Below are 16013 nucleotides of genomic sequence, written 5' to 3' on the forward strand. Positions count from 1 at the left end.
ATGATCACTTCCATCATTTTTTCACATGTCTCTGGGCCATCTTATCCACACTGCAGCCCAGGCAGAGCTAACACTTCGAATGGCATCAGAAGCAGATGCTCTTAAGTATGAGTGTCTGTTTTGTGACGTTAACTTTGTATAATGGATTCAATGGAGGCAGGTTAGATCAAGTTAGCGGCTTGAGCAACCTCTGCAAGCTACAGTTGGCCTGAAGGAGACAGGTGCCTAATAGCCCTAATGAAGAAACAATGCCTGCCATTCACAAAGAGCAGGTCCTGAAGAAAGATATGCAAAACCAGCAGCTAAAGGAAGCCAGGCATGTGCCTCAGAAACACACTTGGCCCTAACCGGTTTGCCTCAGTGGATAGAGCGTTGGCCTGCGGTCGGAAAGGTCTCAGGTTCGATTCCGGTCAAGGGCATGTACCTTGGTTTCGGGCACATCCCCAGTAGGAGGTGTGCAGGAGACAGCTGAATCGGTGTCTCTCTCATCGATGTTTCTAACTATCCTTCTCCCTTCCTCTCTGTAAAAAAATCAATAAAATATATTTTTTTAAAAAAGAAAAAAGGAAAGGAACACACTTGCTGTAGAAATCACCTCCGCTGAAGGCGCTGGAGGGCCTTGAGTATACTTGGTGTGTTCTTGGGCTATTTATCCTCAAAACCAGTACTAGAATCAGCTGAGCAAATACAGGATCCTGGCCTTGGAGCGTAGGAACTACATTACCCAGAAGGCCGCGCGTTGAATGCCACCAGCCTGAGCCAATGGAAGCTCCGAAAAGGCGTTTCCGTTTGTCAAGTTCTGGTGGGCGGGACTAGTAGTTTTTTCTTCATTTTTGTTTCAAGCGGTCGGGGTTTCCTGGTCACAGAGTCCAGTGGAGAAGCCTGGACAGTGGTGTTCCCCGCCTCACAGCCCCTGGTGGGAGCCTGCAGGGCGCTCACAGCTCACACGGCGGATTGAAGCTCGGAGTCGCCACCAGGCCGGGGCAGGGACCGCCATTCCTGCAGCGGCTTCTGCTCCCGGCCGCTCGGACTACGGAGTGCAATGGCGGCGCCGGTGCTGAGTCGCGGGGCTGAGGTGAGTTTGTGTCCCCCGGGCCCTCACCGCCTCCTCACACCGAACACCACAGCCCGGGTGCGGGCGCCTGTCACGTCCTGCAGCTCAGTCCGCGTGGAGGACCGTGAGGAAGGCGGAGGGCAGAGAGGAGCGTTGTGGCTTCTGAGGCACAGCCAGTGCAGGGCGGAGAGGACAGGGCTGACTGGCATCTGAGGTTCCCTGAGGGTGTGGGCTGTGAGGATGGGCGGACAGATCAGAGGCTGCAGGGACGACGGCACAGCCTCATTGGGGTTTTCCCGGCCGTGGGGTCCCTCAGAGGCCGGGGGTGGTCCTGGACCCGGCTGGGAGACCAGCTTCTCTACATGCCATGTGCCAAGTTCATGGGTGAGTCCAGCGAGATCCAGTGGCATTGGAGCAGGAAGGGGGCAGAGCTGAGGGAGTGAACCTGGGACTGAAGATGGGAAGGTGTTAGACATTACACAGCGGTGTGCACATCTGGAGGAAGTGTGAGCTGATTTAAAGGTGAAGAATAAGCCTAATGTTTGGCTGTGTCTTGGAGGCATGATCTAGGAGACCGCAGAGGTATTGCTTGGCAGGAAGGCTGGGGCCTGAGAGGCATGGCCCAGACCTTAAATTACTTTGCTGTGTACCCTCCCCTCCCCCAATCCTTCCCACCCAACCCAGCTGCTCTGCTGAGGGCAATCCCAGTGAGTAATGGGACTGTGATGAGAGAGCAGCCTGCACTGGCATTAGGGCCTGGTGTCCACACTAACCGGGTGCCCTGGAGGAGGTTGAGGGGGGGAAGGTGTGTAAGGAGTAGGATGGCAGGTTCTCAGAGAGACAGCGCTGGTGTCAATTGTCTCCATTCTGACAGGTTGGCGTGACCTTTGAGGACATTGCCCTGTACTTCTCCAGGGAGGAATGGAGCCTCCTTGATGAGGGTCAGAGACAGCTGTACCTGAATGTGATGCTGGAGAACTTTGAACTTGTATCCTCGCTGGGTAAGACCCTCACTCTCACCAGTGACCTGGACTTGGCTTTGCGATTTCCCAGGCCCCATCCCCCAGGGTGGGCTGTGTCCTCCCATGTAGACTGTGGTTCTGCTTGATTTTCCAGTTTCCTGGGTAGTTGCTGTCCTGGGGAGGGTGGGTCTGTTTCCGCTGCTCCCTTCTATTCCTGAAGTCCCAGTTCTCCCCGCTGTACTAAGTTCACAGGGAAGGACTTGTGGTTGGTAGTGTTGCAGGAAGCCTGAGGGATTCCACCTTGATCAGTGAGGAAAGCATTTTCTATATTCCTGTTGGTCATTTGTTCATAGTTTTTGAAGAATTGTCTCTACATCCTTATCCTGTTTATTAACTGTATTTTTTGGTTAGAGAGTCTTTTGACTACCTTGTATATTTTATATATCAATATCTTGTTACATACTTTTTGTATGTGCTTAATTGTGCTTCTCCGGTATTGCTCCCCCACACACCCTTTTTTATAAATTCCTTGTTTTTGGCAACACTGCGTTCAGCAGGTCTAGTGCCACCATGTTTCTAGGAAGCTCAGATGCTTGCTACTAGTGCTTAGTAATAAAGTATTTTTTTAACTTTAAGATATGATTTTATTGAATATGTATAGGATTCACCTTTGCATTTATTACCAATATTTTGCAATAAAAAATTACCTTTTGTAAAAAAGAAAAAGGCAGGTTGTTTTGAGGACATTTCCTGTATAATAATGAAGGTCATTCTCCAAGTATTAGAACACAATACTATTGGAATCACTTCAATAAATATTTTTGCATAAACATGTACATGACTACTCACACTGTATCAGCTTCCACAAGAACACATGAATGCAGAAAACAGAGGTAATCCCCAACGTAAAATGTATTTGAAAAAAAGAAAATCAAACTCAGCTCTTACACTTATGCACGGTACCTAAGCCAATGTACAAAGAGCGACAACATGCAATTCCAGCTGCAGTACCTGATTATAGTCACACTAGAGGCCCAGTGCACGAAATTCGTACACAGGTAGGGTCCCTAGGCCTGGCTGGTGATCAGGGTCAATCTGTGAGGTGACTGGCAGGGCGATCCAGGGGCCCCGTTGGCACCCGCCTTGGCTGGCCTGGCACCGCCTGCTCGCCAGCCCTGCCCCTCACTGCTGCCGCAGGTCACCTCCCTCTGCTGGCAACTTGGAGGCGACTGATGGGGCGATCGGGGGGCAGCGCTGCCCACTTGCTGTCCAGCCCTGCCCTACTGGCAGGGCAGTCAGGGGGGCCCCCGCTGGCACCTGACTTGGCTGGCCTGGGGCCTGCAGGCTGGGGGCAGCTCCTGCATTGAGTGTCTACCGCCTGTTGGTCAGTTTGCATCATAGTGACCGGTCATTCCACCAGTTGTTCCGCTATTCAGTCTGTTTGCATATTAGGCTTTTATTATATAGGATGACCTACCATCTAGGAGAACTGATCGAATACAGTTTCTGAACCACCCCAGTTAAAGACCTGTTAAAATACAACCCCATCTTGTGAGCCCTGGCTCTTGGGAGTGTTATTGTATGTCCTGAAGCCTAACTCTTCAGAGTAGTTCTTCAGTGAAGCATTGAACGATACTGTCAGCCTGGGCTTGTTAGCGTGGAAATCTTAAAGTCTAAAATTACGACTGGACGTTTTTCATTTATTGACTCTCATTGCTATTTTTGTGTTGGTGTTGAAGGCTCGGTAGACAAGCAACTAATGTGGATTAGTATTTGTAATCTGATGAAGTCTTGACCAAGATTCTTCAAGTATCTGTGAGCCTCCGGTCAAAGCAATAAAGTATTTTTTTTATATATCTATTTTATTGACTTTTTTTACAGAGAGGAAGGGAGAGGGATAGAGAGTAGAAACATCGATGAGAGAGAAACATCGATCAGCTGCCTCCTGCACACCTCCTACTGGGGATGTGCCCGCAACCAAGCTACATGCCCTTGGCGGGAATAGAACCTGGGACCTTTCAGTCCGCAGGCTGACGCTCTTATCCACTGAGCCAAACCGGTTAGGACAGCAATAAAGTATTTTCAATGAAGTTAAATAGAGTTTGCTTTTGAGACAGAGTCATTGCATTGTTATTAGCCTGCAGTATAGTATTAACATATCTTTATTGTTCACCGGGAACTCCACCTATTTGTGCGAATTTCTGTCTATATTGCAATATTTGCTTTATTGTGCTGATCAGAACCGAATATCTCCAAGCAATTCCTAAATATGATTTGCAAGTATTTTCTCCAATCCTCTAGATTGCCTTTCATTTCGTTTTGTTTATTGCTGTTGTGCTGTGAATAAGCTTTTTTCTTTATTTGTTTCAATCTGGACTGTTTGTTTTCTCTATTTTGTCTGGTGGTTGGTCTCACATCCAGAAAATCCTGTCCAAAACAAACCCCCAAAACATTTTCTCTAGGTTGTCTTGAAGGCGTTTTAAGTTGTAGCGCTGACATTCAATTCTGTCCTGCAGGTTGAGTTACATTTTATCTATGAGGTCCAGTTTTGTTGTGTTTACATGTGAATGTTGATTTTCGGCAGCACCATTCATTGAAGAAACTATCTTTCCCTTCTTCTGTGTCTTGCAGCTTTGTCAGAGATTACTTGAAAGCATGTGCCTGGGTTTATTTCTGTGTTTTCTGTTCTGTTCTACTGATCCATGTGTCTGTGTTTCTCCGGGAACACACTGCTTGCTTGCTTTCTCTTTTAATAAATTGGTGCCACCAGCTTTGTTCTTGCTCAAGATTGCTTTTGTTAGTGGAGGTTTTTTGGTTCCATACATTTCAAGATTCTCTTCATTTCTTTGTAAAATACCATTGGAGTGATCATCGGGATTGCATTCAATCTGTAGATAGCTTTGTGTACTATAGATATTGTCACGATATTCTTTTTCAAATTCATGAACACAGGATGTCTTTCAACTTATTTGTGTTTTTCCATTCCTTTCATCACTGTATCATAGTGTTCAATGTACAGATGTTTCACCTTTACGTCGAATTTATTCATATTTTTTATGCTATTGTAAATTTGACTACCTTCATTTTTATATCAAAGAATTTATTGTTAGTGTGTGGAAATGGAACTAATGTTTGTATGTTGATGTTGCATCCTGTAACTTTTCTGAATTTATTCTGTATTCTTTTATCTTCACCCATGTAGTGTGATTATTTTTTCCATTGATTTTCTTTTAGAGCAGTGATGGCGAACCTATGACACACGTGTCAGCACTGACACGCGTAGCCATTTCTGATGACACGGCCGCTGAGGCGGCCGCATGCCGAGGATGAAACATTTGCTGCTCCTGAGGATGAAACATTTGCGAAATAATGTTTTTTCCTCAAAGTGACACACTACCTGAGTTATGCTCAGTTTTTTGGCGAAGTTTGACACACCAAGCTCAAAAGGTTGCCCATCACTGTTTTAGAGAGAGAGAGAGAGAGAGAGAGAGAGAGAGAGAGAGAGAGAGAGAGAGAAACATTGATTGGTTGCCTTCCACATGTGCCCCTACTGTTAGCGGTATCAGACCTGCAACCATGTACCTGCTCTTGGCTGGGAATCTAACCCATAATAGAGAGAGAGAGAGAGAGAGAGAGAGAGAGAGAGAGAGAGAGAGAAAAACATTGATTAGTTGCCTTGCACATATGCCCCTACTGTTAGCGGTATCAGACCTGCAACCATGTACCTGCCCTTGACTGGGAATCTAACCCATGACCCTCCAGTGCACAGGCCGGCACTCTCACCACTGAGCAACATGGGCCAGGGCTATTTATTTATTGTATAAATTGTATTATAAAATATATTTTTATTGATTTTAGAGAGGAAGAGGATGATAGAGAGATTGCAATGTAAGTGATGAGAGAGAGTCATTGATGGGCTGCCTCCTGCATGATCCACACTGGTGATTGAGCCTGCAACCTTTGCATGTGCCCAGAAAAGGAATTGAATTGTGACCTCCTAGTTCATGGGTCAATGCTCAATCCCTGAACCATACTAGTAATCCTTTATTTATTGATTTTAGAGACAGGAAGGGAGACAGAGAAAAAGAAAGAGGGAAACATTAATTTGCTGTTCTACCCATTTATGTATTCACTGGCTCTCCCTTGCATGTGCCCTGTTGGGGGATCAAACCCACAACCTTGGTGCATCAGGACCACACACTCACCAACTGAGCCACCTGGCTGGGCCTCTGAATTTGTTTATTAATTTCAGAAGCTCATAGTGGCATCTTGACAAATTTCTCTATGGAGGGTCATGCACCTGCTAACATCGAAGTCTCTTATGATGCATTGTGGTTCATAGTGTTAGGTGTAATATCTTATCTTTTATATTTTTACAATTTATTTGAGCCTTGGGTTTTTTTTGTTTGTTTGTTTCCATTAGTATAGTTAAAGTTTTTCCAATTTTGTATCTTTCAAAAAAATACCTGTTAAATATTCTTGTACTTTTTCTTGTCTCCTTTTTATTTATGTTTGTTCTAATATTTATTGTTTGTTTCTTTTACAACCTTTGGGTTTACTTTCCTGTTGTGTTTCTAGTTTTCTGGGGTGCCAGTAGTTTTGGAGATCTTTTTTCATAGTGTAGGCATTTATCCCTATAAAATTGTCTCTTAGAATTGCATTTTCTGAATTTTATACATGAGTTTTGGTAGGCAGTCTTTTCATTTACTTCGTTTCTAGACCTTTTATAGTTCACTTTTTTATTTGGCCACCCTGGAATTCTTATTTATTTTTATATCCAGTTTCAGATAGAGAGGAAGAGAGATGAAGACAGAGAGAGAGAGAGAGAGAGAGAGAGAGAGACATCCGTGTGGGGGAGCAACATCAATTGGTTGTCTACACACGTATCCTAACTAGAAATGTAACCTACATACTGAAATGTGCTTTGACTGGGAATCCAACTGGAGACCCCTAGGGGCACATGACGATGAGAGAGAAACGTCAGTGATGAGAGAGAATCATTGATTGCCCACCTTCTGCACACCTTTTACTGGGGATGAAGCCCACAACCCGGGCATGAGTCCTTGACTAGAATTGAACCCAGGTGCCTTCATTCTGTAGGACTATGCTCTTTCCAGTGAGCCAAACCAGCTAAGGCCATTCGGTGGTTTATAAAAACAAAATTTCCAATATTTTTTGAATAACAGGCCACTACGGTAAATGATAGCAGAAGCACAATGGTTGAATGGAAGTAACTCTGATCCTTGTTTTTTGTTTTTGTTTTTATTGACTACAGAGAGGAAGGGAGAGGAAAGAGAGAAACATCAATGATGAGAAAGAATCATTGATTGGCTGCCTCCTGCACGCCATCTACTGGGGATCCATCCCACCACCCAGACATCTGCCCTTGACTGGAATGGAACCCGGGACTCTTCAGTCCACAGGTTGACGCTTTATCCTAGCTGAGTCAAACCAGCTAGGACTCTGACCCTTCTTTAAGACTGTAGCTATCTTGAAATATGTTTGTTCACCCAGTCTTTCTACTTATTCTTCTTATGCGGTTCTCCTTATTTGGTGTTCTGTATTACTGTTTGTCTTCATTGTACTCTTATTCCCATTTCCTATGGGGTTTTTGTTCATGGATAGCTGTCTACTTCCTCTGGGATGGGGGAAGATGCTCATATCTCTGATTCTGCCATCTTGCTGATGTCACTCACACAGGTCCTTTGCCTGAGATCTCATCTGTGCTGTGCTGTTTACCACAGTGTTGACCATCCATGCTTTCAATGTTTCTTTTACGATTTCTATCATTTATCCCAAGCAGTGGCTAAACTAGGAATTAAGCGGAGGAATCATTTCTGCATCACAGTAGAAACATGGCCTTATGAATGACACAGTGGACACGCAGGCGGTCTTGCTTGAGTAAAAAGCTGTTGGGGATGTTTTTCTACTGGACATTATTACATTCATACCTACAAACCTATTTGGTTCAACAGTATTTTGTTACCATTGTCCATTCCCAGTTCTACTTGTTCTTGGTTATTATTGACACTTTGCCAACGACTCAATTCTAATAGTGATCATTCTCCTCGGATTCCCAGAACATGGATAACCTAACCTCTCTAAACTTTGCACCTCTACCTCTTTCACAGGTCTCTCTCTCTCTCTCTATTTTTAAAATATATTTTATTGATTTTTTTACACAGAGGAAGGAAGAGGGATAGAGAGTTAGAAACATAGAAACATCGATGAGGGAGAAACATAGATCAGCTGCCTCCTGCACGCCCCCTACAGGGGATGTGCCCGCAACCAAGGTACATGCCCTTGACCGGAATCGAACCTGGGACCCCTTAGTCCGCAGGCTGATGCTCTATCCACTGAGCCAAACTGGTTAGGGCCACAGGTCTCTCTTTATTGCCCTCCACCATTGGTCCATGCCTGCAGAGCCTTAGAGTGCACTCCTATTACTATATTGAGGAAGAACGTCATGTGCTCTAATACAATTGATTTCTATGGGTTTGAGCACATTCGAATTGTTCTACACAGACTCACTTCACCAGCTGAAAGGTCCTAAAGGAAGCCATTTGTGGAGGAACAACTAGCAGACCCTTCCTCTCTTTGTATCTGATGCTATGCTTCTGTCCCTCGCTTGGTGAGATTTTCACCATTGACTGACCTATGGGGCCAAGACATGTATAACAGCCATTTCATCAGAGTCTAACTTCTCTTAAAAATCATTCTATGGAATTATGCCTAGTCAGGACAGATAAGCATTTGTGGTGAAGTTATTCTGATATCAAAAGGTCAACATGGACTTCACCAGCATTTCCTTTTCTTCAGGTTGCTGCTGCGGAGCAGAGAATGTGGAGGCACCAACAGAACAGAAGGATTCTGTAAGAGTGTCACAGGCCAGGAATCCCAGATTAGCCTTGTCTTCCCAGGAGAGCCACCCCTGTGAGAGGTGTGGACTAGTCTTGGGAAACATTTTCCACGTGATGGAGCTGCAGGGAACACAACACGGACAGATACTGTTGAGGTGTGGGGCATGTGCAAAACGGTTTTATTTCAGTGCGAAATTTCACCAGCAGCATGTGAGAGAGAAGGCTTTCAATACAGGTGTGGAAAGGATCTCACTTGCAGACAGCTCCGATTTCAATGTGTCCCAGAATCGTTTCACATGCGGGGAGGTTGGGCAGGGTGTCCTTACCGGGTCAGGACATCTCCACCTAAAGGCTACTCAGACCAGGGACAGTCCAAATGCTATTTCAATCCATGGGATGACATTTCGAAAGAGAACAAATTATTACACCAGAAACGAATGTAAGAAAGATATCAGTTGCAACCACACATTTATTCACAGAAAGGATATCCATACTGGAAGTCAGTGTTTTGAATGCTGTGAATATGGAAAATATTTTAGCAAATTTTCTAGCTTTCAACAGAGAGGCCACACTGGAGAAAAGCCTTATGAGTGCAGTGAATGTGGGAAAGCTTTTTCCAGTAGAAATGGCCTCCATTATCATCTGAGAGTTCACAGTGGAGAAAGACCTTATGAGTGCAGTGAATGTGGGAAATCTTTTCCCAGAAGCACTGACCTTCGTCGTCATCAGAGAGTTCACACTGGAGAAAGGCCTCATAAATGCAAGGAGTGTGGGAAATCTTTTACCACTAGCAGTGAACTTCATTGTCATCAGAGAATTCACACTGGAGAAAAGCCTTATAAATGCAGTGAATGTAGAAAATCTTTTAGCAGTAGCACTGCCCTTCATTGTCATCAGAAAATTCACACTGGAGAAAAGCCTTATAAATGCAGTGAATGTGGGAAATCTTTTACCAGTGCACGTAGCCTCCGTTACGATCAGTGTGTTCACACTGGAGAAAAGCCTTATAAATGCAGTGAATGTGGGAAATCTTTTATCACGACCTCACACCTTCATCGTCATCAGAGAGTTCACAGGGGAGAAAAGCTTTATAAATGCAGCGAATGTGGGAAATCTTTTACCTGGAGCACTGCCCTGCTTCGTCATCAGAGAATTCACACTGGAGAAAAGCCTTATAAATGCAGTGAATGTAGAAAATCATTTATCACTAGCAGTGAGCTTCTTCGTCATCAGAGATTTCACACGGGAGAAAAGCCTTATAAATGCAGTGAATGTGGGAAATCATTTACCAGTTGGAGTAGCCTCCATTATCATCAATGTTCTCACACTGGAGAAAAGCCTTATGAATGCAGTGAATGTGGGAAATCTTTTAAAAGTAGCAATGGTCTCCAGTATCATCGGAGAGTTCACACTGGAGAAAGCCTTTATGGGTGCAAATAACATGAGATATGTCTCAGCCAAATTTCTAAGTTTGCACTGCACATATGAGTCCAAATGTGAGTAATTACTTAGATGTGTAGAAAATGTATTTTCTTAGTTAGGTCTTAACAATAGAATAAGAAAATTTGTAAAGTCTAATTTGTCTGAAATGTATCTCATACATGTAATCATGTACATTATGTAAAGTCCCCATAAGCATTTTTGTTGTTTGTTTTTATGTTGGAACCATGTATCTATGTTTCACTTTCTAACATACAGAGACATGTTGCCAGATCTACACTGAGTGGCCAGACTATTATGATCTCTGAACGCATAATTGGCCACTCAGTGTATATCCTATATAATAAACAGCTAATATGCAAATTGTCCCCTCGACCAGGAGTTCGACCAGCAGGCAGGCCGGCCAACTGCCCATGTCCCCTCCTCCTGGCCAGGCTGGCCGGACCCCACTCATACACGAATTCATTTACCGGGCCTCTAATATATATATATACACTGAGTAGCCAGATTATTATGCATTCAGAGATCATAATAATCTGGCCACTCAGTATATGTCACTGCATATTTCTGTGGCTGAAGGTATTTCACCTGAACCACCTATAAAGCCCCTACAGATGGTATCTGTCACCATCCTCTTGTGCCCAGGGAAGATAACTCTGTTGAGTAGTTTGTTGAAGCAACTTCAGAATACCTGAGCCTTGAGTTCTTAATTTTCCCTCTAACCAGTTGGCACATAGGACTTACTCGTATTGGCCCAGAAAATATAGTATTGCAGAGCTACTGCCATTCTCAAGAGCACACTTTCCTTAGATGCCAGTGATGAATTTATTGCGTGCCTAAGTGATCAATACAAGAACTGACAGTCTCATGTCTCTTTGGTTTGTAAAATAATGAAGGCTTTTTCCTAAGACTTTTTAAATCTTGGGTTTGCTGTTTACTTGTGAGCTAGCTTATAAGGAGATCTGGGCTCTCCTAGTATGATTAGGTGAAAAATGTATGGGGTCTCAAACATTTTTGCCTTAGAGGGAACAGTATGGTGCAGAAATTTCCCCAGCAGTTTTTGCCAATTTTTCATTGCTGCCCATATTTTCCTAGGAAGCACTGTGGACTCTCTAGTCCTCATGTGATGTCTGGATGCTTTGAGACACAGAGATCACTCCAAAGAGCAGGTAGCTGTGACAACCTCAAGTATATTTTTTAGCAGCGTGAATTTTTTTCTTGTTTTTCAAGAGAGGCCCATGCACTTGAAGGGAATCTCTTGCCCAGGTCTTGCAGAGGGCCATGTGCCCTAATGCCTACAATTCCATGGGTGATTGTCACTCGTTGGAGGACAATAGTAGTGAGGGGAAATCATTTCACTACAGAAACACTGACCTAATGAGTTTTTATGGGGATTGCAGCCCATTAGATGGAATGGTCCTCATTTAAACATGCATCCAGGAATGTTTCTGAGGAAAAGTCAACAAGAGCGGTGTGTACCAGTACACATATCTGAGGATCTCCAGGCATGTTTATCTTCTGTGGACCCAGTCCTTGTCATTGATTATAATCAAGAGGTTTTGTGGCTTCCTGTATCTTCTCAGATGTTCCCATCAGAGCCTTTTGTGTGCCGGCAGAAAAACAAAGATGAAGGCAAAGGGTGTCTGTAGTCCAGCTATGTGGCTTTTGTGACCCAGATAGCATTCTTGTTGGTTTGGGTGAAAGTTCTTCATTGTTTGCTACATTTCTGTCTCTGACGCAAGGCTCTCGCCCAGAGTGCATAAGAAGGTGGATTGAATATCGATTTGCCAATATAGTTGAACATACACATTTTCAAATTTTGAATCATTTTTAAAAAGGTACAATGAGTAAAGTACAGGTTAGGTATACTGTTTCATAAATCATGATATGTTCATGAAACTGAAGCCATCATTATACTCATAACTAGAGGCCCGGTGCACGGATTTGTGCACTGGTGAGGTCCCTCGGTGTGGCCTGTGGGGATTTATCTGAAACTGGCATCCAACATCTCCCAAGTACCATGCAGCAGGCGGCCAGGGAGGAGCCAGGGCCAGGGGCCGTGATGCGCCCACTCATCCCGGTCCCGCTGCTCCTGCCACCGGCACTCGGTAGGTTTGGTGCTGCACCACTGTGGTCTCTGCGCAGCCATTCTAGGGTGATCCTGGCACGCCAATGACCGAGAAGCAGCACTCTCAATCCCAGTCAGGATGGGGTAGGGGCGTGCAGGGGGCGTGACCCCGGGAGAGGATTGCACCTTCGCAGCTGCGCTTGCCAGCTGGGAGCCTGGCATCTAGCCCCATAGGTAAGCTGAGCTGCGCTCCTGCTTTGGGAAGGCACTGACCACCAGGGAGCAGCTCCTGCATTGAGCGTCTGCCCCTGGTGGTCGGTGCACATCATAGTGACCAGTAGCTTAGGCTTTTTTTTTTTTTTATTGATTTTTTACAGAGAGGAAGGGAGAGGGATAGCGAGCCAGAAACATCGATGAGAGAGAAACATCGATCAGCCGCCTCCTGCACTCCCGCCACTGGGGATGTGCCCACAACCAAGGCACATGCCCTTGACCGGAATCGAACCTGGGACCCTAAAGTCTGCAGGCCGACGCTCTATCCACTGAGCCAAACCGGTTCCGGCAGCTTGGGCTTTTATATACATAGGCTAGAGGCCCATTGCATGATATTCATGCAAGAATAGGCCTTCCTTCTCCTGGCTTCGCTCCCAGCTGCCCGGGAACCTGCAAGTCCTTGCTCCCGGCTGGAGCACCGCTTCTGTAGCTCTGTCCGCCGCCCCCCTCTTCCTCATAGCAGGCTTCCCGGCCACTCTGCATCTGCATATGCAAATTAACCTGCCAGCTTTTTTGGTTAATTTGAAGACTCACTCCTGATTGGCTGTGGGTGTAGCAGAGGTGTGGTCAATTTACATGTTTGTCTATTAGGTAAGATATTGACCATATCTGTCACTGTGAACTTGGTTCATGACTTTTCCTAATGTGTCCATGTGCTTCACAGCTTAATAAGTAACCAGTGATATACGTTCCATTTCAATACATCACTTTACATTTTCTAAGTATTTTTCTGCTTTATGTTTCATAAGTTCTTGGAGATTTATTAAAGATACATTAGTAACTCATCCTTTTTTTCTGATAAATATTTTTACTTTGAATATATCACCAATAGTTTATCCATTTTTTAATGAGTATTTGGTCATTTCTAATAAAGCTGGTACACAATATCCTATATAATAAAAGGCTAATATGCAAATAAACCAAACGGTGGAAAGAGAGGTCGCCATGATGCTCAGGGACCACCAGTGGGCAGACACTCAATGCAGGAGCTGCCACCTGGTGGTCAGTGCATTCTCACTGGGGGAGCGCCACTCAGCCAGAAGCCAGCTCACAGCTGGCAAGCACAGAGTCAGTGGCGGGAGCCTCTCCTGCCTCTGGCAGCGCTAAGGATGTCCATCAGTCAGACATCCCCCAGGGGCTCCCAGACTGCAAGAGGGTGCAGACCGGGCTGAAGGATCCTCCCAAGTGCACAAATCTTGTGCACTGGGCCTCTAGTATGTATATAAAAGCCTAATATGCTAACTGTCCAACCAAGTGGCCGAACGATTGACTAGTCGCTGTGATGCAAACAGACCACCAGGGGTAGACGCTCCGACGAGTAGCGTAGCTTGCTGCTGGGGTCTGGCTGATCGGGACATTGGCAAGACAGGGCCGGACACACCCTGGAGCCCTCCCGCAGTTCCTCACCAGCCTCCAACCTCCAGCAGGGACTGGGCAACACCATCCAGTGGGTTCCGATCACCAGCCAGGCAGAGGGACCCCAACCGTGCACAAATTTGTGCACTGGGCCTCTACTTACTGTATAATTATTTATATGGCTAGAATTTTCAATTACCTTTACCTAAAATTTAGTGCCTAATCTGAATCAGTTTGTATTTGAATGTTTAGCCCTTTGCACTCGCTTTTTTTTCTCGATTCCTTTATTCTACTCTGGATTTAATGCTAACCGTGTCGAGTCACACTCGACATCCGAGTGCAAAAGGTTAATTTACAAAGGTTAACATTTTGTGATCTAAACTGAATATACCATCATGGATGCTGTTGCTCATTTGCTGGGGTGTGATTTCATGCATAGTAGGATTACTAGTTGGGTTACTGGGCTTGTGCCAGGGTTGTATGCTAGCTCCCCAGAATTGAGTGTGCAGGAGGCAGCTGGTCAATGTTGCACTCTCAAATCGTGTTTCTCTTCCTCTCTCTTTTCCCCTCTCCAAATATTAATAAAATTGCCATCTGGTGTGGCTCATTCCTTGAGCTTCGATCTATGAAACAGATAGTCATGGTTCGATTCAAAGTCAGGACACATTCCTGAGTTGCTGGCTCAAGTCCCAGTGTTGGGTGTGCAGGAGGCAGCCAATTAATGATTCTGTCTCATCACTGGTGCTTCTTTCTATCTCTCTCTAATAAGTCAATAAATACATATTTTAAAAATTAATAAACTGTTCTTTAAAAATAAACTGTTGTACCTTTTTGTATTTTTCCACAAGTGTGTGAGGTGTTCACATTCTATACATTCTAGAGACTATTTTGCTTGATCAATCATTCCTTTTTAAAAATATATATTTTATTGATTTTTTTTTATTTTTTTTTACAGAGAGGAAGGGAGAGGGATAGAGAGTTAGAAACATCGATGAGAGAGAAACATTGATCAGCTGCCTCCTGCACACTCCCCACTGGGTATGTGCCAGCAACCAAGGTACATGCCTTTGACTGGAATCGAACCTGGGACCCTTCAGTCCGCAGGCTGACAGCTCTATCCACTGAGCCAAACCGGTTAGGGCCAGTCATTCTTTATATAAATACTAGAGGCCCTGTGCATGACATTTGTGCACTGAGGGAGGGGGAGGGCCCCTCAGCCCAGCCTGCGCTCTCTTGCAGTTGGGACCCCTCGGGGGTCCTTAGTGCTGCCACGGAGGTGGGAGAGGCTCCCACCATCGCCGCTGCGCTCACAGCCATGAGCCTGGCTTCTAGCTGAACAGTGCTCCCTCTGTGGGAGCATACTGACCACCAGGGGGCCAGCTCCTGCACTGAGCGTTTGGCCCCTGGTGGTCAGTGCACATCATAGCAACCAGTCATTCTGCCATTTGGTCAATTTGCATTTTAGGGTTTTATTATATAAGACTAGAGGCCTGGTGCACAAAATTCATGCATGGGTAGGGTCCCTAGGCCTGGCTGGCAACCAGGGTCGATTGGGGCCTTCTTGCTGGCTGCGGGCTGCGGCTGCTGGCTGTGGCCTCCCTTCCCCAGCTGCCAACTGCTAGCCGGGGCCTTCATTCTGCGCCGCCCCCTAGTGGTCAGTACACCTCATAGTGAGTGATTGAACTCCCCATCTCCTGGTCGAATACTCGAGGGGACACTTTGCATATTAGCCTTTTATATATATATATAGAAACTCTGTAATTTTGTCATTTACCTCACAGTTGTTTGAGTGTATTTTTTCTAAGAATTTATGGTGAGCCTTTTCTCAGAAGTGTATTTGTTGAGTCTATCTTTGTTAAAACATCTTACCATATCCCTGGCTGGTTTGGCTCAGTGGACTGGGGGGGGGTCCCAGGCCTGCAGACTGGGGGATCCCAGGTTCAATTCTGGTCAAGGGCATATACCTCGGTTGCAGGCACATCTCCAGTAGGGTGTGTGCG

General features: G+C 45.3%; 1 protein-coding gene across 1 annotated transcript in view; it reads left to right on the forward strand.

Annotated features, from left to right (window-relative positions):
- Nucleotides 1-849: 849 nt before the first annotated feature.
- The window catches only part of LOC129147648 (zinc finger protein 773-like), a 123378-nt gene continuing 108214 nt past the window's right edge, over nucleotides 850-16013 (forward strand). The window contains exons 1-2 of the mRNA XM_054710577.1: nucleotides 850-1075; nucleotides 1929-2055. Coding sequence (XP_054566552.1) covers nucleotides 1043-1075; nucleotides 1929-2055 — 160 coding nt within the window. The 5' untranslated portion in view covers nucleotides 850-1042. The remainder of the gene's footprint in view (nucleotides 1076-1928; nucleotides 2056-16013) is intronic.

Source organism: Eptesicus fuscus, chromosome 21 (assembly GCF_027574615.1).
Source record: "Eptesicus fuscus isolate TK198812 chromosome 21, DD_ASM_mEF_20220401, whole genome shotgun sequence".
Lineage (NCBI taxonomy): Eukaryota > Metazoa > Chordata > Mammalia > Chiroptera > Vespertilionidae > Eptesicus > Eptesicus fuscus.